The 26,761-nt window shown below is 36.6% G+C and overlaps 1 protein-coding gene and 1 pseudogene across 17 annotated transcripts in view; one reads left to right on the forward strand and one right to left on the reverse strand.

The window, feature by feature from the left end:
* The window catches only part of MAGI2 (membrane associated guanylate kinase, WW and PDZ domain containing 2), a 1,439,413-nt gene that overhangs the window by 329,723 nt on the left and 1,082,929 nt on the right, over positions 1–26,761 (reverse strand). For all 17 annotated transcript variants that reach the window (XM_032275750.1, XM_032275745.1, XM_032275743.1 and 14 more), the window contains one exon: positions 17,985–18,042. In XM_032275750.1, the coding sequence (XP_032131641.1) occupies positions 17,985–18,042 (58 nt within the window). The remainder of the gene's footprint in view (positions 1–17,984; positions 18,043–26,761) is intronic.
* On the forward strand, positions 2,279–8,614 carry LOC116550040 (annotated as a pseudogene).

The following is a 26,761-nucleotide window of genomic DNA, read 5'->3' on the forward strand; positions in this document are numbered from 1 at the left end:
TCCCACCATCTTCAGTTGAAATTTAGAAATAATCAATGTGGAAGAGAGAAGGGAGCAGCTTTTAAGTGTAGATGGTATCACAAGGTAGCCAAGGTGAGTGTGCTAATTATCCAAGGCATGAGGCAGATAGTGCTCCAATAAATATTTACTGAATAAATACATGAATGGAGCAAGGCAAGCAGGAAAGAGGATATATCTCACTGTTTTCTATCTTCACTCTCCTGTAAAATACACATTGTGGGCAAGGCATGGTGGCTCATTCCTATAAACCCAGCGCTTTGGGAGGCCAAGGTGGGTGGGTCGCCTGAGCATAGGAGTTTGAGACCACCCTGGGCAACAGGGTGAAATCCTGTCTCTCCTAAAAATATAAAAATTAGCCAGATGTAGTGGCACAGGTGCCTGTAGTCTCAGCTGCTTGGGAGGCTGAGGTGGAAGGATTGCTTGAGCCCGGGAGGCAGAGGCTGCAGTGAACTGAGATTGCCCCACTGCACTCCAGCCTGGGTGACAGAGCCAGACCCTGTTACACACACACACACACACACACACACACACACACACACACACACACACTGGACAATCAACTTGGTGTGAAATTTAGGGCTGGCTTATCTGATACAGTAATGTTTACATTTGGGTAAATTCATGGAATCCTTCAAAACAGAGAATCTTTCAACATATTCTAGTGATAGGAGAAAATGTCATCCCACTTTGGTGATAAAGGATTTAAATCTAATGAGCTGATAACTGGCAGCTGCTATCTTAGGTCACAATAAAAAAGTGTGAATAAGGAAAAGCACTATATTAGGGATGAAATGTGGGAGAATCAGAGAAGCAGCCCCTCAGCACTGGGAGTGGGAGGGGGAGGACTAGCTTGGAGCTTGGCGTTGTGGCTCAGATGACCACAATGCAAACTGTTTTCTTGTGGGTCTTCCTGAATGAATTTAGTGTGGATTTCATGGTTGCTTGGACTCCTTGGGCTTTCTCTGATCCTGACTCCAATTCCCCTTCTCTGCATTGTTACCACCTCCCATCTGAACCCTAGACTAGAGCTGAACTGTTAGGCAAACACAGACATCACACCCTCCCTGACTCTGTTTTATTTATTTTAATACGAGCCTTGGGAAGACTTCATAATGTTTCTTCTACTGTCATGTCTGAATTTATGGAATAAAAACAACTTCATGCTTTGAAAACTAAGGGAAGATAATAACAGGATCTTGTGAAGCCAACCCTCTTCAAAGAAGACAGGACAGTATGATTACAAGCTTAGTCTCTGTGCTCATGATGCTCACATGCAAGGCCCCGCACATCCTGGGTGTGTACCTTGAGCTCATCATTTACCCTTTTTGTGCTTCAGAATTTTTCACCTGTAAAGTCAGATAAAAATAGTATTTACCTCATAGAGTTGTTGTGCATAGTAAATGAGTTAAAATGAGTAAACTACTTAAGAACAGTGCTTGGACGTAAGTACTCAATCAGTGCTAACTATCCTCACTCAGCAAATCCTTACTAACCAAATTTTCTTGACTAGACACTATGGTAGGGGAGGGACAAAGATTAATCAGGCACATAATCCAGCAGGGGGGAGAAAACGGGGACAAAAAAGAATTATAATGCAAAACAAGGTTACATAATACAATGTATGCCTTACAGGGCTTTGAAATGCTGAATTTTAGAAGTACTAGATTAAAGCCTAATGTTTTAAATATAAGTTATTATAAAATATGAGCTTTGAATAAATGGAAAAATTGAATCTATTTTACTTGGAGCATTTTTTTAAAAACAGAATAATTGAATCCTGCCTCTTGAAAGATTTCTTCCCAATTCTAACACATAAGTGATAATTTTCCTTCTATAAATGTCCATTCATTATTCCCTACTGAACCTGGGGGAATGTCAGTTTGCTTTGTGAATGTGAGTGGGAAGACTGAATCATTTACATGTTAATTTCTCCTGCTTTTCCTGGACATGAAGGTGTCTACATTGGGGATACAGTATCCAGGTGGGAGGCGGAATCATGGCCAACTGAGAAGAATATCTACATATTGACACTGAAACTCTTACAGCTGAGTCTATCCTCCACTCCACACTAGGCTGAGCTTCTCAAAATGTATATGTTCACATAAATGAACTCTCTTCCCTCCCTCGGTAGTAATGCTAAGTTATGTATTTAAGACATTAACCTGTAATATGTATTTTATATATAAGGGAAGATTCATCACTAAGCCATTACTCTTCACTAATTGCATGGAAAACTTCAAACTAACTATTAGCAGACATGGCCATGTGCACTGTCAATCATGTCATGAAGCACCCAGGACCTACAAGGTACATAGATTCAATTTCAAAAAATTCAGAGCCAGTAGGTATGCATCACACAATGTTGTTTTCTATCGATCCCTTGTCACTCCCATAAAGCATCTCTCTAAAATGTTATTGCCGAGTGTAGGAGGAGATCATTGTTATCAACGGTATCTCTAACCTGCTTCCAGACTGAGTCAAAGTAGTGAATTATAAGCTCATAGAATAGGATTTATCTAAAGGAAAACTAAAATACTACACTATTTCAAGATCTTTCTGTATGAGAGACAAGACTAATAGTCCTCTTCTACTAGTGTCTGACAGCTTAAGTGTTTAAGTCCTTTACGTCTCATTTATAATTTCACTGATTCCTCAGTATTCTGGGCACTAAAGACACAAAGCTCAACATGACACAATCCATTCCCCCAGGTGGCTCATCCTCCAGTGGGGGAGACACACGCTAGGTGACCAACCATTTCAGTTTGCCTGGGACTAAGGAGTTTCCTGAGATGTGGGGCTTTCAGTTTTCAAATAGGAATCGTCCTGCATAAATTAAGATGAGTTAGTCATTCTAGAATTGGCCAGGAAAATATAACACAAGACAAAAAGTGCTGAAATTTGTAAGCATGAAGTAAACAGAGGGAAAAAAGACAACTTAGTCTGATGGGTCAGGGAAAGCTTCACAAAGGAAGACACATGTAAACAGACTGTAGAAGGATGAATGTATTTTGCTGGATGGAGAAGGGGACATTTTAGGAAGAGAGTAGTAGATATAGAGGTGTTTAATAATAGTCAATTCTGTCTACCTAGAGTACAGGCTTAGTGCACACAGACATGCATGTGATTGTGTATGGGGTGCAGTGTGGGAGCAAGAGGTGTAGGGGAGAGGATGGAAGCTACAAGACTGGAAGAACAGTTTGGAGTCATGGTATGAAGTTTCGTCTTGTCTGAAGATCTCCCTACTTCCATTGTGACTTTAGTCTAATGGAACTGCAGCTTTTAAAGTCTCCATTCTGGACGATATACCTTATTCCTGAACTTGGGAACATCATGAGCTTCACCACACATCAACCAAGTAGGAAAGCTGTGGGGCTCCCTAGAATTCCCAACCATTTTGGCATCATTTCCTGGCTCCTCCAGTGTCCTAGGTATTGGGTATTGTTTTCACCTGGGATATGAGGATGACTAAGAGATGTTCCACAAATGTGAAAAAGTCATACAGGGAAATAGCCATTTTTATATACAGGGAAGGGTGAGATCAGTCTAACTTGTAATATACTCTATGTTGAACTGGATTGCTATTTCTTAATAAATTATGAGTTGTTAAAATATGCAATCACAGTGTAACTTAAATCAACTGAACTCTAAAAAATGCATTCATACATAATGATAGACATACAAAGCCATGGCTACAGGAATCCTTTGAGTGTGACTCTAAGGAGAGTCAGAGAATTATCAAGGACACTCAGAATACTGGGCAATCACAAAGGCAACATCACTGATGTCTGGGATTATCCAGGGAGAAGGGAGTCAGGAGAAGAATGCTAGTGAGGGGAAATTGACAAGACTGGGGACAAGGCTGTGGCAGATTCTGAAAGTCACCAGGTCAGAAAGTCACCAAGTCATGAAAATAACTCCAATTTCACATAGTACCCAGATTCCAGGTTTCCAAGACCAATATTGAGAGATGAGAAAAGATTAAAAAATATTATTCTTGACCACTAAGTCTTTATGACTACATAGACCAGGAGGAAGTCAAATACATAGCTATTCCTTTTATATGCCAGAATGTGATGCAAGAAGGATTAGAAAACACAGAAAAGTTAAGAAAAAATATTTTTTGATGTGTTTAAGGGAGAAAATGACATACTGCTGGATACCTAGAATCTGCATAGAATCTTTCAATACCTTGCCACTTAATTTGACTGTGAGGTCTAGGAGTAAGCAGGAAACTACAATTCTGTTAGGTAAGGACCCTGGGAAGATAGAGGCATGAAGAAAAAGGAGTGGGAATAGAGGATAAAAGTTCAGCAGCACCAAGAACAAAAAAAGGTGGCAAGAAGTTGCTTCAGTGTTTTTTTTTTTTAATAGTTTAGCTTACTGGGGACAGGTATTGTGGCTGAGTTTTATATAATTCACACACTATGTCTAAAATTATGCCATTACTAGAAGATCAAAGTTTCACACAGATGAGATGATATTTTCATGTAACTGTAATGGGGGATATATTTTCAAATAACTTGTTTGTTCTTTTCCATAATCCAGATTTATGTTCCCACAGTGGCCTGAGTTTGTGTTTTTCATTTTGAAGCTCTTAATAAAGAACAGGAAAGGTGTGATGTTGGATACTTCTGAAGCAAATTCCATTTGTGCACTTTTAAAGTTAATTCCAATTCAGATTTAAATTCTGTTTAATAGACACCACAGTTTGCTGAAATAAACAGTTGTATGAAGCATGAATGTCAGCTTTGTTAAAAAAAAAAAAAAAGAAAAAGGAGAGACTAAAGGGAAGATGGTGGGTGGCAGAGTGGGATGGGATCTAATGTTCACCTGGTAAATACTATATGCTCAGTATAGGTATTTATACTCTCAGTGACCCTCAGTGAAACAGGATGCATGCTTTTAATTCACTTGGTCTTCAGAGAGGTAAACCATTTTCTGCAGATCTCACAATAAGCAGCAGATGCATGAAAAAGCCTAGCTCTGTGTAGCGTCAATATCCAAGAACACTGAGTTATGTGATTCTGCTACAAATATACACTTAACTTTTACAGTGAAGTTACTTATGTATATATAGACATGGGCTATGTCTGGTAATCTGCAATACACTTCAGCCAGGTGATTCTCAATTTCTTTGTATCAATTTCCATTATGAAATGGGAAACTTTAAAACACTGTAAATTACCTGTTGATTTTCTGAAGATAAAAATATGAAAATATGAAAATATTTTGATATATTTAGTATATTTTTTAAATAACTCAGTGATCATGTGCATAAATAGTGACTGAACATGTTTTTCCAGAAAATATGTGTGTGTATGTATTTTATATATTAGAAAAAGTGAGAAATGAAATGGTAATGAGAGCATGAATGAGGAGTCAGGAGACCTGGCTTTGTGTAACATTGCTTTCAAACCAGAAGGATCTGTTCCAAGGGCTGTCTTTCAGCTTCCCTTAGGGCTAGTCCTAACATCAATTTCTTGAACTCTTTGCTCTTACTGACTCTGGAAGTCGCGTGTGGGTCATGTCTCTGGCAATTATGCTAATGATAATAAGGTGACTCTGTGCTAGTATTTATGAATAAGATTATAGCTCTATGTGAGGGAGAATGGAGGCAGTCAACAATAATAAAACTATGTATGTCACATCTCAAACTTATAAAAGAATGCTGTGTGTTATAGGCCAGGTTCAGTTCTTCTGAGGTTCAGTGATCTAAGAAAAACTGAAGGGATCTGTTAAAAGATACAGACTTACAGCTCGATAGAAGAAATGTACCTCCTGTGGTTCTATACCACTGTAGGATGACTCTAATTTACAATAATATGTAGTCTCAAACAGCTGGACGGAAGATATTGAATGTTCCCAACAGAAAGAAATTATACATGCTTGAGATGTTGGACATGCCAATCACCATCATCTGATCACTATACATTATAAGTATCAAAACATCACTATTATACTCCATGAATACGTATACTTATTATTTGTCAATTGAAAGATTTTATAAAAAAAGACATGGAAACATATCACTTAGCAAGGAATTTTTTTTATGTTACGGAGTAGAAACTTGAGTACTGGTGGGAATTATTCCCAAATACCCACATAAGAGTCACCCATAAGGGGTGTACTTCTCACCCCACCTGTGTTACATTCACCACCAAACCGTGGACACCAACAAAGGCTGACTCTCTGGTATCCTCAGAATCACTGGGATTCACCAAAGTGAAAGCCATTTTCAAAGCCACTTCCAATGAGTCTGAGAGGTCCTTCTCTCCCACCTTTCAGACCAAACCAACATTTTGGGTTTAAGCTACAATTGAAGATTTGGTAAGCCACCCACACTATCTTTGAGAAATTCCCCTGATGTTTCTGAACTGCAACTGCCTCATCGGTAAATATTCTACTCATTTCATAGGACTGTTTTGAGGAGCAAATAAGACAAAATATATGAAAATGTTTAAAGACGAAGCACTGTATAAATTTAAGTTGATTTTGACATTCTTGGCATATTCAGGATTTGAGAGTCAAGTGCAACTTAAGTATGGACAGCGTGAAGTCTCTTAATTCCTGTCCTGGGTTGCAACAATATTTTTATCACTTACTAGCTTGATGGCCTGGCTTCTTTAAGTTTCATTTTCTCTGTTTGTAAAATAGCAGTAATAGTATCTGCCATTAAGCATTGTGGTGATGATTAAATAAGTTTTACAAAATGCCTTAGACATACCAAGTGCTTAATAATGGTAGCTAACAGCTACCATTATTAATATATTTTGTTCTCTGGGTTGATTAATAGTTACAAAAGAAGACCCCCTTGGGGATAAAATTTACATATGAGGTCAATGGCACAAAATAAATTACTAAGTAACACTAGCGAAAAAGAAAGATAACCATCCATGTCATTTTATTTATCTGAAAATATACATTATTTTGACACCCAATTAAAACTGGAGAAAGTGAAGTAAGAATAGTAGAAAGCAGGGGACCTGTCAACCTCCATAGGTGAGTGTTGTGCTCAGTGGAAAGCTGAATTAAGATCTTTACATTACAACAGACTCAACAAGTGGTGCTTAATAAGCTTTCAGAGATTTGTTATCTTATGATAAGTTTCTTTGAGACTCAACTTATGTAAAATCTAATTTTATTAGCACAACAAATAGGCTTTTTTTTCTTTTGCCTTTAGTAGATCCAGTTAACCTTATCAGACACAGAATAGAATTTCCTTTCTTTAAAATTTGTAGTTTGGCTTACTTAACTGTATTAAACTTAAATGTGAAATGTGATGATAAAAGTTTTTATGATTCATCCATTTTTATTATACAATTAACTGAGTTTATGTAATATAATCTCATCCAATTAAATATGAAATCATCTGATAAACACTAGTAATAATGTTTAATGCTATCACTTTTTATTGTTAAAAAAAAGAAAAAGTTTTCCTTTCAAATGTATTCAGCTTTGACAGTACTAAAGATATATCTCTGGGCTGGGCGTGGTGGCTGATCCTGGGAAGTCGAGGCTGCAGTGAGCAGTGATTGTACCACTACACACCAGTCTGGGTGACAGAGAGAGATATATATGTATGGGGAGAGAGAGAGCTCTATCTATCTATCTATCTATCTATCTATCTATCTATCTATCTATCTATCTTTTTCCCACTAGGTGGCTGCCGAAGACAGCAGAGGGACAGGATCTGGTTTTCACTAGTCAAGGCCATCTTGTGGGATACCTGTCTGCCATCTTGGCCAAGTGGGTTCTGCTGGGAAGGAAGGTGGTCATGCACCATGAGGGCATCAACATTTCTGACAATTTCTGCAGAAATAAGTTAAAGTACCTGGCCTTCCTCCACAAGCAGGTGAACACCAACCCTTCCCTGGACTACTCTCCTTCCTGAGCCCCCAGCTGTATCTTCTGGTGGCCCTGCAAGACCAAGTGGGACCAGGCTGCCCTGGACTGCCTTAGGGTGTCTGATGGCATCCCACTGCCCTATGACAAGGTGGTTCCTACTGCCCTTAAGGTTGTGTGACTGAAGTCTACCAGAAAATTTGCCTCCTTGGGGTGCCTGGCTCATGAGGCTGGCTGGAAATATCAGGCAGTGACAGCCACCCTGGAAGGCAAGGAGGAGGCCAAGATCCAGTACAGGAAGAAAAAGCAGCTCATGTGATTGCAGAAACAGGCCACAAAGACGTGAAGAAGACAAGTGACAAATACACAGCGGTCCTAAGACCTAGGGACTCCTGGTTTGAGACGAGTAAAGACTGTTTATTCCTCATGTTTGGCCTGGCCTACCCTTCTGCCATTGCCACCTTGGGATATGGGGGACCCTGCCCTTCCTGCATCACTGTCCTGGGATGTAGAGGATCTAGGAGTGGGAATCCAGGGGCCACAGGTAGCCTGGTACTTAAGCTCAGGGCAATGGAAGGGCCTTAGTCACTGCCTTTCTATAAGGTTATTTTAAACAGCTCTAAGATTTGTACAGCCATAATTTGTCTATGACCTTCTTGTTCAGGAGAGTTTTAGAAAACCAATAGAACAATCAGTTACCTCGGTTTTAATATTGGCAAAAGGGACATGGAACACTAACTGGAGGGAGCCCTGCCTTGTGTGTGAATGGGGCATCTCTTTTAACTCCCACCTTGTCATATACTCGGTGGCTGTTATAACATGAAAAAATGCTTAGGGACAGCATGAGCTTACACATATGAGCTTAAAATGCAAGGGCTATTTTAGAGAAGCATAGACTGAAAAGATGTGTGACCAACAGATGGCAGGGGCCGCCCTTGTTCCTTCCCTGTATTTTGTGATCAGAATCCAATAATTACTTGGAAAGAAAAAAAAAATAGTTCTTATCCACCTTTTTGTTTATAAACTTACACTTTATCAAAACAGATGCCCTTTTAATGACAATCTTAATTATCAGCCTCATGTCTTTGGATATCAAATATATTTCTATGTTTTTCCACAGCTTGGTAAAAAGAATACATGATAATAATTCACCCTTCTGAGAGGCCTTCTTTCAATAACACTTTTATGATGGGATTGTTAAAATCATTAAAGGAATGGTAATATACATTACTGTCTAACCAAACAAAAAGTAGAAATGAAAAGAAAATGCTTTAAAAATTTTAAGTATTCTTTGATCAGCAACTGTAATGAGAAAATAAAGAGGCTTAATACAGAAAAAAGGCCAAATTTATTCTTGTTAACATAAAGTGGTAGTGAGTTAAAAGCGATCTTAGCAATCACCTAATCCAAACCACTCATTTACCAACTAAAAGCCAGAGAGGTTAAACGTAATTTTGCACTAACCTATAAATTCAAAATTGTGGACGCAAAAAACATAAGCTATTGCTAACATTATGATTTATGACACATGAAAGGAATTTTGAAAAACTTTACCTGCATATTGATAAAGAGATAAATTATATTTCTCAGGTGGGAATGAGAGGGTAATACATTTTACCCAGTTAGAGTAACCATCTTCTGTTTTTTATTCAGTTATAGGGTACCCCAAAGAATAATATCAGTCTGCTTTGGTTTGATTTCCTCGGCCTGACTAAGTTTCTTCATACCTTTGACACTGTTGGCATCACTCTGGGCTGAATGGGATTCCAGTTATGTATCTGTAAAGATCTGGAAGACGCAAATGCCAGCCAACTACTTGAATTCCAGAAAGAATTATTTTCCAACACCAAAAGAAAAAAGCGACAGTGTCGTTTTAATATGCCAGTCACTAACATGATAGGATCTTGAGGAACTTTTAGGATAATTTTGACTCAGCCATTTTCACTTTATGTGCTAACTTTAGAACTTAATCTCAGTCTAAGATATATTCAAAGTATGTAATGATACGGATCGTTAGCATGAGACAATCTGCAGTTCACACACAAGAAGCAGAACATGTTTAATCTTGAGAGAGGAAAACTAATAAGCTATGTGAGCTAACTCTTTCATAAATAATAGAATAATCATCATCTACCTGTTATAGAACACTGCCTTGGGGAGTGGCAAACAGGACTGTCCAGTGAAAGACGCTAGCAGTGTTCTCTGGGTTGCCTAGCAATGAGCTACCTGGGAGAGGGGTCCCCTCTTCCAGCAGGAGAGACAGCACTTCTGACACAGCTCACATCCAGCTCCAAAGCTTGTCTGCAACTCTCTTAAGCTACAATTCCCCAAGTTCAGACTGTCCTCCCCGCCTTCACAAGGCCATCCTCAAGTTTTCATGGTCCTATAAAAAAGATGGAGTAGAAGGAGGGAGCATGGTCCTTCTTTGGCAGCAGAGAGCATGGTGTCTCCAGCTGTGACCATTCCTGCACTTTCTTCCTGGGACCCTGAGGGTTCAGGGTCTGTGTACCTCACACTGTTACCCTCTGCCTGGAAGTCTCCCTGCTTCTGTGCTACCCAGTATGCTACTGTGCTGTTTGGCTATGCTTAGCCAGCCTCTTGAGAAGTGCCTCAACAAGGGCCTGATGTGTCAGATTCATAAAAAAATGCTTGAAGACAAACATGAAACCCCCAAAATGTGTTTATGTTGCAGTTATCTTTATTTACAAATATATTCTCAAAGAGATGTTGATATAAAAGGAATAATTCCTTTGCTTTTTATTACTGGCTTTAGGACAAAGAAAATAATGTATTAGAGTTATAAAAATTGCTTATAAAAATAACATTTATATACTAACTCTGATGTCAAGGTGAATAATCCATTGTTATTTGTAAAAGTCCATCTGCAAGTAAACCAATTTAAACTTCTGGGTACCTAAAACATTGTCTCTTTGGAACTAGAAGATTTGTTAAGTAAGGTGGTTGATAAGATGTAAGAGTCGCTACTAAAAGTGTGTTTAATTACAGAGTCAAGTTTTCACTCCATCAGTTGGGAAGCCATTTAGGGGTGGGGGAGTGTGACTGGGATAGAGAGCAAATGTCAATCCTATATGAGCCATCAATGGTGAAGTGTCTCATAGCAGGAAACATGATCTCTAACTTCAAGAACAGGGAGATGAAGGGCATCTAGATCTTGCCTGAATGGTAGTGAGGAGGCTGGACAGGAGACTTCTTTTCATGTGAAAATATCAAGGCATAAACATGTTTGAGGGGCGTCTGGGCACGGTGGCTCATGTCTGTAATCCCAGCATTTGGGGAGGCTGAGGAGGTGGATCACTTGAGATCAGGAGTTTGAGACCGGCCTGGTCAACATGGTGAAACCCTACCTCTACTAAAAATACGAAACTTAGCTGGTGTGGTAGTCTGCACCTGTAATCCCAGCTACTCGAAAGGCTGAGACACGAGAGTCGCTTCAACCTGGGAGGCAGAGGTTGCAGTGAGCCGAGATTACACCACTGCACTCCAGCCTGGGAGACAGAGCAGGACTCTGTCTCACATAAATAAACAAAAATGTTTGAGGGACTCTGTCATGAAGAGAAAAAGGAAGTCATAAACCTTTTAACTGACTAGTAGTTGAACAGAAGTATTAGGAAAGTAAATCAAAAGCCAGTTTAAATATATGTGAGTGAGTAGTACAGAGGGTGGAGGAGGTAAGTGGGAATTATCAACTACGAACTATCAAAAAAATTAACGTAGTATAAAGAGAATGTGTGTGGAGCTAGGAGACTGCCTGATTTACTCCTGGTATCTTAGGGACTCATGTTTCATGAAGCCTGATGACTGGTTTTATCCAGGCTGGAAGAAATGATGCCCCAAATTATGAAATCAGCCTGGGTCAGCTAGAAGGACATAAAACGTTAAGCTAGTCATAAGTTAAGGTTAATTAATAAAAAATCTGGTTCTAGTTCAGTTAGAGGTAGGACACTCAACGTTTGTTTTGATATCCTTGTTCCTTTTGTTCAACTATAAAGTGGAGTTTACTGATTTATGCTTGCTGAATAGAGAAAAATACGTTGTAAAGTATAAGAACTGAACAAACTTATTAACATAAAACATAGCGACTCTATTGAGAGGCTGTTTTTTTTTTTTTGTTCTAAATGGCATCAGCACAGCTTCAAGCTTATCAGCCACACTCACTTAGAAAACTCCATTAACTCCTTAGAGACTTGATCTTCTCTTTTGCACATGTTGTTACTGTCAGCTGGGATGATGGATGTAAAGCACATTAAAATAAAGTTAAAGTAAAAAAAGTTAAAATAATGCCTTACACATTAGTATTTCTACTATTATAACAAATGCCCAGCTGTGTAAGATGATACATAGTCTAGATAATTATGACAATATAACTTCCTTCGAATGACTGAAGGCTCAACCCCTTTGAAAGCCACTCTCTGCAATCCTTGCTCCATCAATTTCAAAAGACTATGGAATTGCTAAGAATTCTGATGAAGCATTGTTTTTATTCAGGGTGGCACACTCTGGCTATGAGATTATATGTTTCTTTCCCAATCAAAGTTTCTCTTAGAGTTGTTCACTTTTTGAAGTCTACTGTAATCATGACAGTATTGGAAAAGCAAGTAATGCCGAAAGGAGAGGCTTTATACATATTATTGGTATACACAAGATTAACAACTACTAACATTTATTCAACACTTACTAAACATCCCTATGTTAAATGCTAAATCCCAACTGTGGAATACTACTGCTCGAGTTCACATTCTGGCTTTATTATATAGTACTTATAAAGATATCTATAGATCAGTTTCCTTACCTATAAAATAAGGATAATAATACAGACTTTCTAGAGTTTCTGGGAAAATTAAATCAGCTAGTACATGTAAATCAATTAGATTAACACTTGGCATGTACTAAGTGCACAATAAGTGTTCCTCCTCTCTCCTCCACTTCCTCATTTCTTTCTCTTCTTTTTCCTCTTCCTCCTCCTTCCTCTTCCTCCTTCTCTATAATTTGCCTACACAAGATCTCACAGCTGGGGAGCTACAGGGCTAGCATACTGTGCAACTCTGCAGCCCATACTTTTGGCCATTAAGTGATACTAATTAATACGTCCAAATGCTGTTTATAAGATTTAGAGCTTCCTTAATGAGATTAAAAAAGGATATTATTTTATGTTTATTTGTAATTGGAAATGTTTTACATGTGTACTGACTTTTTATAAACTTTAAAGTTAGGAACTTTTTCCCTAGAAAATTTAGAAGGTTACTCAAAGGCATGAAGCATTATTAACATAAGATACTGAGTTCAAGTTCTCTCTAACCACATTCCAAATTGCTACCTCATGATGGAAACTTACCACTAACCAGGAAATGAATGCAATTTTCCATTTATATTAAATATCACATTGAAAACACTATGCAGTTTTTTTCATACTTTCTGGAATTGCATACAAGTAATGTTTTATAGTAGCAGATGTGTGGCATCACATGAAAAACTTGTAAAACCTTTACATGAAAATCACATCTGCTAGTCTCCACTATCATTTTAACTACAGTTATATGGTTTGCTTTTCTGTCTGTGCCAGAGAAGACAGCTTTGCATCAAAGCTGTCCCAGCAAATCGTGTCTTCTGGACCAGCAGCTAGTTAAGCAAATTGTATAACTGCCATTAAAACCAAAATGTACCCAGCAGACATAATTTCACAAAAGAGGAGAGAGAACCACATTGGTACAAAAGTCACAGCTGTTCAACTCTCCATTTTGCACGATTTTATTAAAAAATTTTCCTATCTTTATGAACAGTGACAGTTACAAGTTACATTCCTAGTTAGCAATTTTAGGACTTCTTAATACGTAATGCTAAGTGCTGCACTATCGTGGATTTGGTGTCTGCCAGGAAAAATTGGGCTATGTTCTTTCTGCTGCTACATAGAGTCAAAACTTGGTCTGTTTGCCCAGATAGCAGATAAAATTTTAAAAGATGTTGAGTAGGGGCCCATTGTTCTCTAAAATACAGAGCTGCGTGCTGTCTCTACTCATCCAAATGAGGGCCAGCATTTCTATGTGAAGGTCCACACAGTAAGAATTATTCTTTTACATCTTGCTCAGTGACGATGTTGTTAAGGGCCACTCTGAAGTGGTGGGTAATGGAGCTGGTGGCTCAGGACGCCTGCGTCAGCAGCCTGTCTCATGGGGCTCTACGAGGTCATCCTGACCTCGCATTGTTGGGCCTCCTGCTGTAGAACAGTACTACAGGAAGGCCAGGGAGGAGACGTTCTTGAGGAATGCCTCATTCGTCTCTAGGGATGGGTCCCAAAGGCTTGTTCAGACCATTATGAGGTATAAATGATACATTTATAGCAGGCATTTTGGGTAAGAGTCTGCAGTCTGGGCTCTGTAGTCAAACTGCCTGGGTCCAAATGTCAGCCCTTTGTCTCATATGTGTGGGTCTGGTTAAGTTACTTAACTTTTTCAGTCAGAGTTTCCTCATCTATAAACTTAAGACAATTTAGCTCATTATCACTATAGAGATAATTATAAATGTGGTAGAAACTGTTAAGCACTGAACCAAGTTAATGGCACATATTAAGCATTCAATAAAGGTTAACAATTTCCATGACATGATGATGATGATGATGACTTCTCTGGTTCTTGAATATATTAAACCTGCAATCTTAAAATCGAATTTCCAGGGGACAGAAAGTGACATAGTAGGGTAAAATCAGTTATAGTGGTCACAGCCTGTTCAATTCAGGTTTCTTATTTTCTAGCTATGTAAATTCTCTTCTGCTATTGATTGCTGGAATTCCTATATGCTTGTCTGTGGCTGAGAGGAAAATGTGTGTTTGTGCAAGTGTGCCAAAGACATTACACTCATTCCAATCTGTTGATGACACAGAGCTCAACCTGCAACTTCTGTTCCCAGTTGTCGCTCTGCCTGAAGAGAGGTGCTGGCTGCTAAGCAGGCCCTCTTGCATCCATGCACATAGGCTTTTTTTTGTTTGCTACTGGGTGGCAAGGTGGAATCTTTTTCATGTCTTGTAAAGAGTACCTCAAACTGCATGAATGGGTATGTGATTAAACATAAAAATGATAGCTACACAGAGAATCCATTCTCATTCTCATTAATAGCATTAGTAAATCAACATTTTCTCAACTATATATTAACAAAAGACATTGCTTTGTTATATTAATATTAATGTTACCAATTAAACATATACAATTCCTTAAGATATTAATGCTATCACTGTAATTATGAAAAGAATCTTAATCTAGACAGTTTTTATTTTATATTTATAATACAACTGAAAGTGTTGAGATCGCAACTTAACTTCAACTAGACATTTTACTAATTTTTTGTGGTAAGAAATTAGTTGATTTTTTCCCCCAACAAAAACACTGCATACTGAAAGTGATGAATAACCTCTATTATTATATATGTATCCTTATAGCTTCCATAAACAAGGCTACTATTCAGAACCAATTTGTACCTTGTGGAAATAATAGTGTAATAGAGATGAGATACACAATTAAAGCAAACCATGTAAATAGGTATATTCCAATTAAAATATGTGGCAAGTTTGGTGGGATGGAAGAGATCCCCGATTTCAAGTAATGTATACATCATATATAATAAACAGGAATTTTAGTTATCTTTATGAAGTTTTTCAAGAGGATATTTCCAATAAATACTGGGATAATATTCTACTTAACATTGTCTTTAAGTTTAAATTATCTGTTTATTTGTCTCTGTTTTCCACGTGGCCTGCTACACCCACACACCTAATTACTGACACTGGTAAACTCTATAAAATTATGAAACAGGGATAAGACCATCACAAAGAATAGAACAGAATGTAACTGGAAGGAAATTAAACTATATTTACCCACTATGACCTGTATATACAACCTCCAAATCACTTAAAATCTAAGACTATTAAACATGTCAGCCTGATCTAATTATAGAAGACGTGACTGACTAAATTCTAAATAATTCTCTGACTATGGCTGTGTTACATGAAAAGTGAAGTGGAGAAATGTAGAGAGAAGTATAACGTAGGCAAACACACACACACACACACACACACACACACACACACACACAAATCTGAAGTATAAAGATAACAAGGAAAATTTTCATTTAGGGTTACAGCCAGTGTCCAATTTAATAATGGATTATAAAGAAGCAACTAGCAGCAAATCTTCACTTGCAGAACAAACATCTCAATGATTCAAGAAGGTAGGAAGTATAGCTTTCTGACATAGGGGTGTCTTGCCTCTCTGTTAGATGATTAGGACAGAGAAGAAAGGTTTTAGTTAAACTGTTTCCTGCATTGGAAGTTAGCCTGAAAGGAGCTGAATATATGAAAAAACAATCTAAAGAATTAAAATAGGGAAGGGGTCAGCAAACTATGACCTGCAGGAAAAATGTGACCAGCTGCCTGTTTTTGTCAATAAAGTTTTACTGAAACATAGCTGATGTTGCCAATGGTTGCTTTTAAGCTACAACAGCAGAGCTGAGTAGTTGTGACAGAGGCCATATCGTCCTCCACCCTAAATATTTGCTATCAGGGTTATTATGGATTTTGCCAATATACAGATGAAGGAATGGTTCTTATTCAATGATTCTGTGAGGAATACACAAAAGATCTGATAAGTCTCACACTTAAATTCTCCTTCCTTACATGGAATTTCCTTGAATATCTAATGTAATAGGCTTAGATACAGTACAGTTTGATTTAGTGAATTAAGATAAGCCAGCATTTATTTGAAACATGTAATATTTATCTAAGAATTGTAACTATGTTATTGAAAATATAGGGCTACTTTAATTGATCTGCAGTCTAATGGGACACAGAGGGCTTATAACTATTTACAAATGATATCTCTTTATTTTTTCAGCTAGAGATGCCTCTGTGTATTTATCTTACATTTTTGTATCTATTCAGTGTCCGTGTGACACTATACATTAGAGACTATGCTAGAAGATTGCGTGTGGCAAATGAGCTCAATTCACCTTGACTGTGAATCTGGAAATGACTGACTGTGAAGCCAAAATTGGGGCTTCTCCAAACGAAAATGATGGATGAAAATATTCAAGACAAGTTCTCCTGAGGGACATACTAAAAGTCAAGGAGCACACAGATTTTACTTATCTGTACATCTCCAGTGCCAAGAAGGGCTTGACACCTAATAACAGCTCAGTAATGGTTTGAATATTGTTACAAAAACAATTTAGCACTAAAGCTAACCTGTAATCCTTGACTATCTGTAATTATTGTTAAACAGAATGTGGTTGGAGAAAACAAAGTAAGATCTTAATGAACAATGTGAAGTCATTTGTTTTTCAAACTCTGTATTTCTTGGGTAGTGTTTCCCAGGAAAATGTAGGCTTTGTTATTCACCCAAATAACTTTAGGAACATTATACAATAGGTAAGAATTAAAAAAAATTGTCTACAGGAAGAGAGAGTTCTAGAAAAATTAATCACATATTTAACTTTTGAAAATTATGAATATGACTTATTTTCCAAGAAAAGTATGTATATGTAATTTAACTCCAAATGGTTTCTTTATTCTGAATAAAAGAATGCATGGGGGGGATAATTCACACCATGACAAATTATTACAGTTTAACCTCCAATAGGTAACATAGAAGTCCAATGTACTGAAAGAATACTGTTGATTTGGAATGATGTCCTTAAAAAAAAAATTCTAAATTTTATTTTATTTTTCAAGTACAAAATATGGCTGATTCATTTAATTGACTTTGAAATCTGTTTTAATAGAACATCTCATTTGCACAACCAGTCAGCTCCCAACATTTTGATTGCAAAATGAAAGGCATTTACTTTGATATCTTTAATTATCACTCATTTAGAGGACAGTGTGAAACACACTTTTTCAATTGGTGTTTTAGAATCGTTGAGTCAAAGGAAGGGAATGACAAATTAGCCAGCTGGAGAGGAAAGAAACAGCTAGCTAGTGCTGCTAGTCTTGGTGGATACTTCAAAGTAAGATGAAAGGGAAATGAAGGGGCTGTTAGCCACACATGCTCAATAAATAAAATACTAACATAATTTCACAGCATATTAATAACAAGTTAATATCACACTTAGAGACTTACTCAACATAATAAGTGCCATAAATGGGATCATCGATTTTTTCCCAGCCATATGGAAGCTCTGAAAAATAAAGAGTTATATCTTTCAGTTAATAAAGAACAGATATCACATTTTCTAATAAAAGTAATATAATTTAATTGTTCATGGATTGCAGAAACGGTCTACCAAAGTGGAACAAAGCATTCAGAGTCAGCAAGAAATTTCAGAACATATTATAGAAACTATAAGAGGCACTGACTTGAAAATTGGCAGTTAAAACACAGAGCTCTATTCTCTGCAGATATGCTGCTGCGTCTGCCATTTATCTCATGAGAAATAGTAAGATGGCATGTCATCACGTTATCACCATTTAGTGCAATATAGAAGGCAAATTGCTTTCCTGAAAGTGCATATGTTTCCCTTATTTATTTGTATTGCTAAAGGAGCATTTCAGGACAAAGACCATGTTTTCAAAATATATTTCTGAGGATAGCAAATTGTTTCTGATGACTAAAACAAAGCCATTATAAATTCTCAATTGATATCCCACTATTTGAGATGGTTAGCTTGCTCTTACTCTACATAGGTCAGAATTTGAACGCTGCCAATGTACTCTTTGGGCATATTTAAAACTAAGCTATAAAACTGTGAAGATATTTTCCTTAATAATATATTTCATATTTTCAAATCTCCATGGCTAATTTTAATTCACACATACACATATTTTAAAATATCATCAATACTAGAAATCCTATTATAGGTAAACACCTGCTGTCTGAAAACTAGGCTTTGCTTCATAATACTGTTTTCCAAATATGCCAAGGCTTTATAATTATTAACTCCTTCAAATGTGAAGAATGTTGTATTTTCTTGATAGATATGAATTTTTACATATATAGAATTTGAAACCTAAGATGTTTTGACATGTTTAAATAATGTATTTCAGTGATGTTTAAAAGTTTTATTATTATAGTAATAATACATATTACTCTTGACAAAGCACAGTTATCAAAAGAAAACTGGAATTATCTGCAACCCTGCCACCCAGAAATAACCACTTTTAACATTTTGGTGAATATCTTTTACATAATGTTCTATGTGTATATGTGCAAATACTTTTAAAAGAAATTACATCATATGGTGCATATTACTTTTATTGCCTGATATTTCTACTTAATAGAATATCAAGGATGTCATTCAATGTGAATGTGTGCTACTGAACAATATCATTTTTAAGATGGCAATAGCAGTAGTCTGCAGCATGGCTAGAAACTGTGTAATTCCATCATTTTTCTGTTATTGAACGTTTGGGACTTTCCAGTTTTTACTTGTCATGTGTCATCTGTATTGGACTTACTAAAATGTAAATCTTTTATCATTTTTCTGTAATATAGTATGGGCAAATTCCTAGATGTGAAATTTTGGATCAAAGGGCATGCATCTTTTTATTGTTTTTGACATATATTGCCAGATTTCCACCTTCCCACTCACTGAAAAGTACTAATTTATAATCTCACTGAGAATGTATGAGTGATTTTGTTTCTCTGTACCATCAAATTAAATAGAGATCCACAATTCCACATCCAAAAGTTTTAGGAACATAGATGTTTTAGAATTTAGATTTTTTGCAATTTTAGAAAGTTAACAGTACAAATGCCTTCTCTTTCATAACACTCTAAGCAGAGTTGGGGAAAGCAGTTTGTAATCTAACATATGAGTATTTCTGCAGCCAAAGATATGATTCATACTAAGAAGGATACCTTAATAAACTTACAGCACCAAATTTTTGAGCACCTTAAGAAATCTTTCTTTCAGAAGGATAATAAGAGTAAACCTTTACTGAGTATTGTCTGTGGTTTGAATACTGACGGATTTTCTGGGTACTAACTCATTTTATCATGCCAACAACTCAGGACTCAAAAACCTTGTACTCTAGTTCCAGTAAGCTTAACTAATTTAAATATCAATTCACAACTCCATCACAGCATAAACACCACTTAATTTAGATTAAGGAGAATAACTATCCAGATGGTTTTCACCAAATCCCCCAAGCTACTGGCAAATTCATCTAGTAAAAAGGAACTCATTTGACAAGTATCTACTGAGTGCCTTTTATAAACACCTCATCCAAAACCTTTTTTATAAGCAGCTCATCCTAAAGTAAAATAATATACAGAGGTCAGCAATTAATATTATGCCTATTTATTTATTAATATGGTTCAATACAGGGATATGTATTTATAAGAGGTTTAATATCTTATAAATGTAATAATATATAAAACAATCATGTTCAATAAACATAAAGAGTAAAAGCCTAACATAGTTAACTTACGAATATAGTCCTACTTCTTAATGCCAATGCCATATGGAAGCACTTCATGGTCAAAGTTTGTACAATTATCTTTTATAAAGTAAATGATTCCTTCAGTTTTTTACTAGTTCTAAGCAATGTATCCCAGAAAGGCAGAGTTCAGTGATTCTTTGTCTTTGTTGGATGTACAATGCCAAATTTCCTAGGTACAATTTATTATACGTTACACTTTCCCACTTGCCATCAAGCAGTCCTCATCAGTATTTAGGGGAGAATATGCTTTATTTTTCATATCAATATATTTTGTTTCATATTTCCAAAGTAAACTATTATTGCATGCTAAAACAAAATTACGTATTATAAATGTTTGTATTTTAAGACCTGTTAGGGGTCCTAGACTCACTTTGAAGCAAAATTATATGCTAGTTCTAACCTTCTGTTACAAAGAGCATCATTTGTTTCATTTTGAATATTTTCAAGGAATTGATGGAAGAACCTTACAAGAAACCAACAACAGATACATGCATTGCTTCATTTGTAGTGGAATGGCTGTAAAAATATACAACTATTGTTTTAAAAGGTACTTATATGTATGTGTATATATTAATGTGTACCTGCATGTGTTGGCATGTGTGTGTTTGTGTGTATTCCTTTGAGATTTTCCTTCAAAAACAAAGATTTAAGCTAGAATGTTAATGAAAAATCACAATTTTCACAAGTTTTTCTTCACTCATAAAAAAAGACAAGTCATAAACGTTTTAACTCTTTACACTGAAGAGTACACACCTAGATGATGAAAAACTAAGAAAGTTAAGAATTACCTTTCACTGTGAAAATTAAGCTATTTGGACTTGCATTAGTTTTAGAAAACAACTGCTGCTTCTTTAAATTAAGCTAACAGAAGAGAAAAAGAATTTCCAACATTGTACTATTTGCCCAATCAGACAAGCATGTACCTTGGAGCTTTTGGGTCCTAGGTTATTTAGAATACTGTATTCAACAATACCTGACAAATCTGTGGATGATTAAGGTCACACTGATGAAAGAATAACATACACTATGTAACAGGAAAAAATAAACACTTGAGATCAGCAAGGTTAATGCTGCATTAAGAACTGTTTTAATTGAGATTTCCTTCAGGCCATGGAACCATGGAGCAAATTCAGTGATGAAATATTCCTACCCTGAACAATGTCTAGATTAATTTGCAGTCAATCATATCAGCTTTGTAAAACTGGAATAAAAACAAAAGATTTAACATGCACTCAGCTTTACCTGGATTCTGCCACAGTTAACATGCTATATGTTTTTAATTTAATTGTGCTTCCCAAATATTGTTTTATTTACTTATGTTTTAGTCAGGTAAATTTTCATTACAGAAAACAGAGACCCCTTTATGCCAGCTCAGTTTTTACACTATAAATGGGAAACTTGTAGAAATCCAAGGACAACAGTCTTTTTTCTTTCTTTTTTTTTTTTTTTTTTTGTGATGGGGTCTTACTGTGTTGCCCAGGCTGACCTCAAATTCCTGTGTTCAAGCAATCCTCCCACCTCAGCCTTCTGCATAGCACAGACTACAGGCATGTGTCCCTGGCTGCAAAGACAATATTTCTTAAGGAAATGGAATCCACATCCTAGAAAGCTGCAAGGAACCTAGCATAAATATCTCAAGATATCTCACAAGGATCCATTTGGTCTCATTCATTGTCTGTCTTTTGAACTACAGTATGTCTTTTATTTTGCTGCATCTGTGTCTTTCTCTTGGTTCCTTTTCACTCTGGGCATATTGTTCCTTCTCTTCAAGTGACTGGCTACTTCTATTTGCTCATCTTGCATGTGTCCTAGAATAGCCACCTCACACCTGGCTATATGTTGCATTTTATCTCAAGAGTTGCTATCAATACTTTATTGTCTCAGTTTCCTAGTTCAGTATCCCATCTCCACAAAGAATTCATTGGCCCAGTTGATTTTCTTCAAAATAGTTCCAAGTTACTTGGTTTGGCCAGGCAATGTGATGGCTGCCCTCCAATCAACAATCTACCTACAGATTAATCAGATATGGCCTGGGGTGTGTCCCTTTGGAAGATACAGAGCCTGTCCAATCAACAAGCTACACACGGGAAGTGCCACAAATTTGTATTGTAAGAAAAATAGCTTTAAAAATAAAGAAACACTTCAGTAGCATGAAATAGATACCAAACTTTTCAAATAAATGATCTAACGCTTTATAAATAACATCTCTAACAATAGCTTTGACTCAAGGTTAACATCAGTAAAAAGAAATCCACACTCTGATATTGTGTACTGAGAAGGGTGCCTCTATAGTATACTTGCCAAAAATTAATAATCTTAATGTGTGTGTATTTAACAGTTGGGGTTCCATTGTGTTGCCCAAGCTGAACTCAAACTTCTGGGCTCAAGCAATCCCCTTCCCTCAGCCTCCTGAGTAGCTGGAGCCACAGTGCACCCCACTGTGCTGGCCAGGAATGCCATTTTGATCATGAGAAATGTATGACAAACTCAAATGGAGGGACATTCAATAAAGTAACTGGCCAGTACCCTTAGAAAGGGTCAAGGTCATGAAAGAGAAAAAACAGACTAGGATATTATCACAGAGTGAAGGAGAATAGGGAGACATGATGACTAAATGCATTGTGGGATAATGGACTGGATCCTGAACCAGAAGAAGGACATTACTGGAGGAACTGGATAAGATTGGTAGATTAGTTAACAGTCTATACGGATGCTCATTTCCTGGGTTCAATGATTGTACTTATGAAAGATGTAAATGTTAGGGACAGCTAAGTGGGAGTTATGTGAAACCACTTTGTACTATTTTTATAATGTTTTAGGAGTCTAAAATAGCTTCAAAATGAAAATGTTGAAAAATCTAGGTCGCTTACTCTTACTATTGATTGGAGGGCTTCTACTCACCATTTATTTATTTTAAAAACCTTATTTTTTCAACTTTTACTTTAGTTTCAGTGGGGTACACGTGCAGGTGTCTTATCTGGGTATATTACATGATGCTGAGGTTTGGGGTATGAATGATCCCATCACCTAGGTACTGAGCATAGTACACAACAGTTAGTTTTTCAACTCTTTTCCCCCTCCTTCCCTTCACCTTCTAGTAGTCCCAACTGCCTATTATTGCCATCTTTATGTCCATCAGTACCCAATGTTGAGCTCCCATGTATAAGTGAGAACATGCAGTATCTGATTTTCTCTTCCTGCGTTAATTTGCTTAGGATAATGGTCTCCAGCTGCATCCATGTTGCTGCAAAGGACATGATTTCATATTTCATATGGCTGCATAGTATTCCATAGTGTATATGTACCACATTTTCTTTACCCAATCCACCATTGATGGGCGCCTAGGCTGATTCCATGTCTTTGCTATTGTAAATAGCGCTACAGCAAAAATATATGAGTGTATGTGTTTTTTGGTAAAATGATTTGTTTTCTTTTGGGTGTATACCCTGTAACAGGACTGCTTGGTCAACTAGTAGTTCTGTTTTAAGCTTTTTGAGAAACTGTCAAACTGCTTTCCATGTAAGTGTTCCCCTTTCTTTGCAGCTTCACCAACATCTGTTTTTTTTTTTTATTTTTTATTAATATCCATTTTAACTGGTATAGGATGGTATCTTCTTCGTGGTTTGAGTTGCATTTCTCTGATGATTAGTGATGTGGGATAGCTTTTTGTATGTTTGTTGGCTGCTTGCACGTTTTCTTTTGTGGAGTGTCTGTTCATGTCTTTTGCCCATTTTTAAATAAAGTTATTTGTTTTTTGCTTGTTCAATTGTTTAAGTTTCTTATGGATTTTGGATATTAGATCTTTGTCTTATACAAGCTTGCAAAAATTTTCTCCCATTCTGTAGATCTTTTTTACTCTGTTGGTAGTTCCTTTTGCTGTGCAGAAGCTTTTTAGTTTAACTGGGTCCAACTTGTCAATTTTTGTTTTTGTTGCAATTGCTTTTTGAGGACTTAGTTATAAATTCTTTCCCAAGGCTGATGTTTAGAATTGTGTTTTCAAGGTTTTCTTCTAGGATTCTTATAAGTTTGAGGTCTTACACTTAAGTCTTTAATTCATCTAGAGTTATTCTTTATATATAGTGAAAGGTAGGGGTCCAGTTTCATCCTTCTGCACATGGCTAGCCAACTATCCCAGCACCACTTATTGGATAAGGAGTCCTTTTCTATTGCTTATTTTTGTTGACTTTGTAAAAGACTAGATGACCGTAGGTGTATGGCTTTGTGTCTGGGTTCTCCAGTCTGTTCCATTCATCTATGTGTCTGTTTTTATATATTATTTATATTTTTATATAGTATAATATATTATATTATGTATTATGCTATCATCTATGTACCAGTTCCATGCTGTTTTGGCTACTGTAGCCTTACATTATAGTTTGAAGTCAAGTAATGTGATGCCTCCTGCTTTGTTCTTTTTTGCTTTGGCTATTTGGGGTTTTTGGGGGATTCCATATGAATTTTAGCATATTTTTCTAATTCTGTAAAAAATGATATCAGTAGTTTGAAAGGGATAGCATTGAATCTCTAGGTTGCTTTGGGCACTATGGCAATTTTGGTATTGGTTCTTCCAATCCATGAGCATGGGATGTTTTTCCATTTGTTTGTGAAATCTATGATTTATTTTAGCAGTGTTTTGTAGTTCTCCTTGTAGAGATCTTTCACCTTCTTGGTTAGATGTATTCCTAGGTATTTGTGTGTGCATGGCTATTGTAAATGGAATTGTATTCTCAATTTGGCTTTCAGATTGAAAGCTATTGGTTTATAGAAATGCTACTGATTTTCATATCCTGAAACCTTGCTAAAATTGTTTACCTGTTCTAACAGCCTTTTGGCAGAGTCTTTAGTATTTTCTAAGCATAGAATCATATCAACAGTGACGAGAGATAGTTTGACTTATTTTCCTATTTGGATGCCTTTTATTTCCTTCTCTTGTCTAATTGCTATGGCTAGCAGTTCCAGTACTATGTTGAAATGGAGTAGTGAGAGTGGGCATACTTGTCTTCTTCTAGTTGTCAAGGGGAATGCTTCCAGTTTTGGCCCCTTCAGTGTGATGTTGGCTGTGGGTCTGTCACAGAGGAATCTTATTATTTTTAGGTGTGTTCCTACAACACTTTGTTTCTTGAGGATTTTTATTATGAAGTGATGTTGGATTTTATTGAAAGGTTTTTCTGTGTCTATTGGGATGATCAGATGGTTTTTGTTTTTAATTCTATTTACGTAGTGATTCATATTTATTGATTTGCCTATGTTGACTCAACCTTGCATCCTAGGAATGATGCCTACTTGATCATGGTGAATTAACTTTTGGATATGCTATTAATTTAGTTTGCTAGTATTTTGTTGAGGATTTTTGCATCTATGTTCACCAAAAATACTGGCCCATAGCTTTCTTTTTTCATTGTATCTTGCCAGGTTTTGGTATCATGTTCACACTTTATTAATATGAAATCAGATACATAGAACACTAGGTTCAATTTTATAGAACTGAAATTTAAATAAAATGAGAATGTAGGATTTTTGCACTTATATTCTTGTTTTATACTGTGTTATTATAATTTTTGAGACAGAATCTCACTCTGTCACCCAGGCTGGAGGACACTGGCACAATCTTAGCTCACTGCAACCTCCACCTCCTGGGTTCAAGTGATTCTCATGCCTCAGCCGCCTGAGTAGCTGGGAATACAAGTGAGTACCACTACACTCAGCTAATTTTTTGGTACTTTTAGTAAAGACAGGATAGCACCATGCTTGCAAAGCTGGTCTCCAACTGTCAACCTCAGGTGATCCACCCGCCTTGCCCTCCCAAAGTGCTGGATTACAGGTGTGCACCACCATTCCCAGCCTTGTGTTGATGTTTTTCAATAGCTATATTCAAGAGAATGACTTTTAATTTTGCTATTTTACCTTTTATTTATTTTTCTTCTGTTGTCTTTCTCCTCTCTGGAAAAACTGGGTAAACACAACATTCATGTTTAAATGCAGCTGCATCCTGGGCCCTAGCAGTAACAGATTTAGTAACAGGAGTGCTAAATCTAGAGTCAGGCACTGTTACTTTCTAAGGAGGTAGTATCTTGTATGGGCCACAACAAGGATTGTTTATGTAAATTCATGTGAGGTCGTGAGGTTATATGGAGGTTGGTTCTGGTAGGCAGACCAGAATGGACCTCCTAGTCCAGGAGAGCAGACCACTTTAGAAATCATGCAACATACTAAGATATTAGAGACAGAGGCAGGAACCAGAAACCAGAAACCATATCTTTCAACCCTGTATTACTTTATATTGACTAGTCTTTCTTTAGAAAAAAAACAAAAATTGAGGTTCTTATTTTAGAGGTAATGACTTTCAAATAGAAAATAAGAATATATAAAATTTCCATAGGTTAAATAATGTAGTATATAGTATATTATATGGTAATAGCTAATTATCACATTAAAATCTTTTCTTATAATATTTTA

The sequence above is a fragment of the Sapajus apella genome, unplaced genomic scaffold (assembly GCF_009761245.1).
Source record: "Sapajus apella isolate SASKATOON/1434 unplaced genomic scaffold, GSC_monkey_1.0 scaffold7, whole genome shotgun sequence".
NCBI lineage: Eukaryota > Metazoa > Chordata > Mammalia > Primates > Cebidae > Sapajus > Sapajus apella.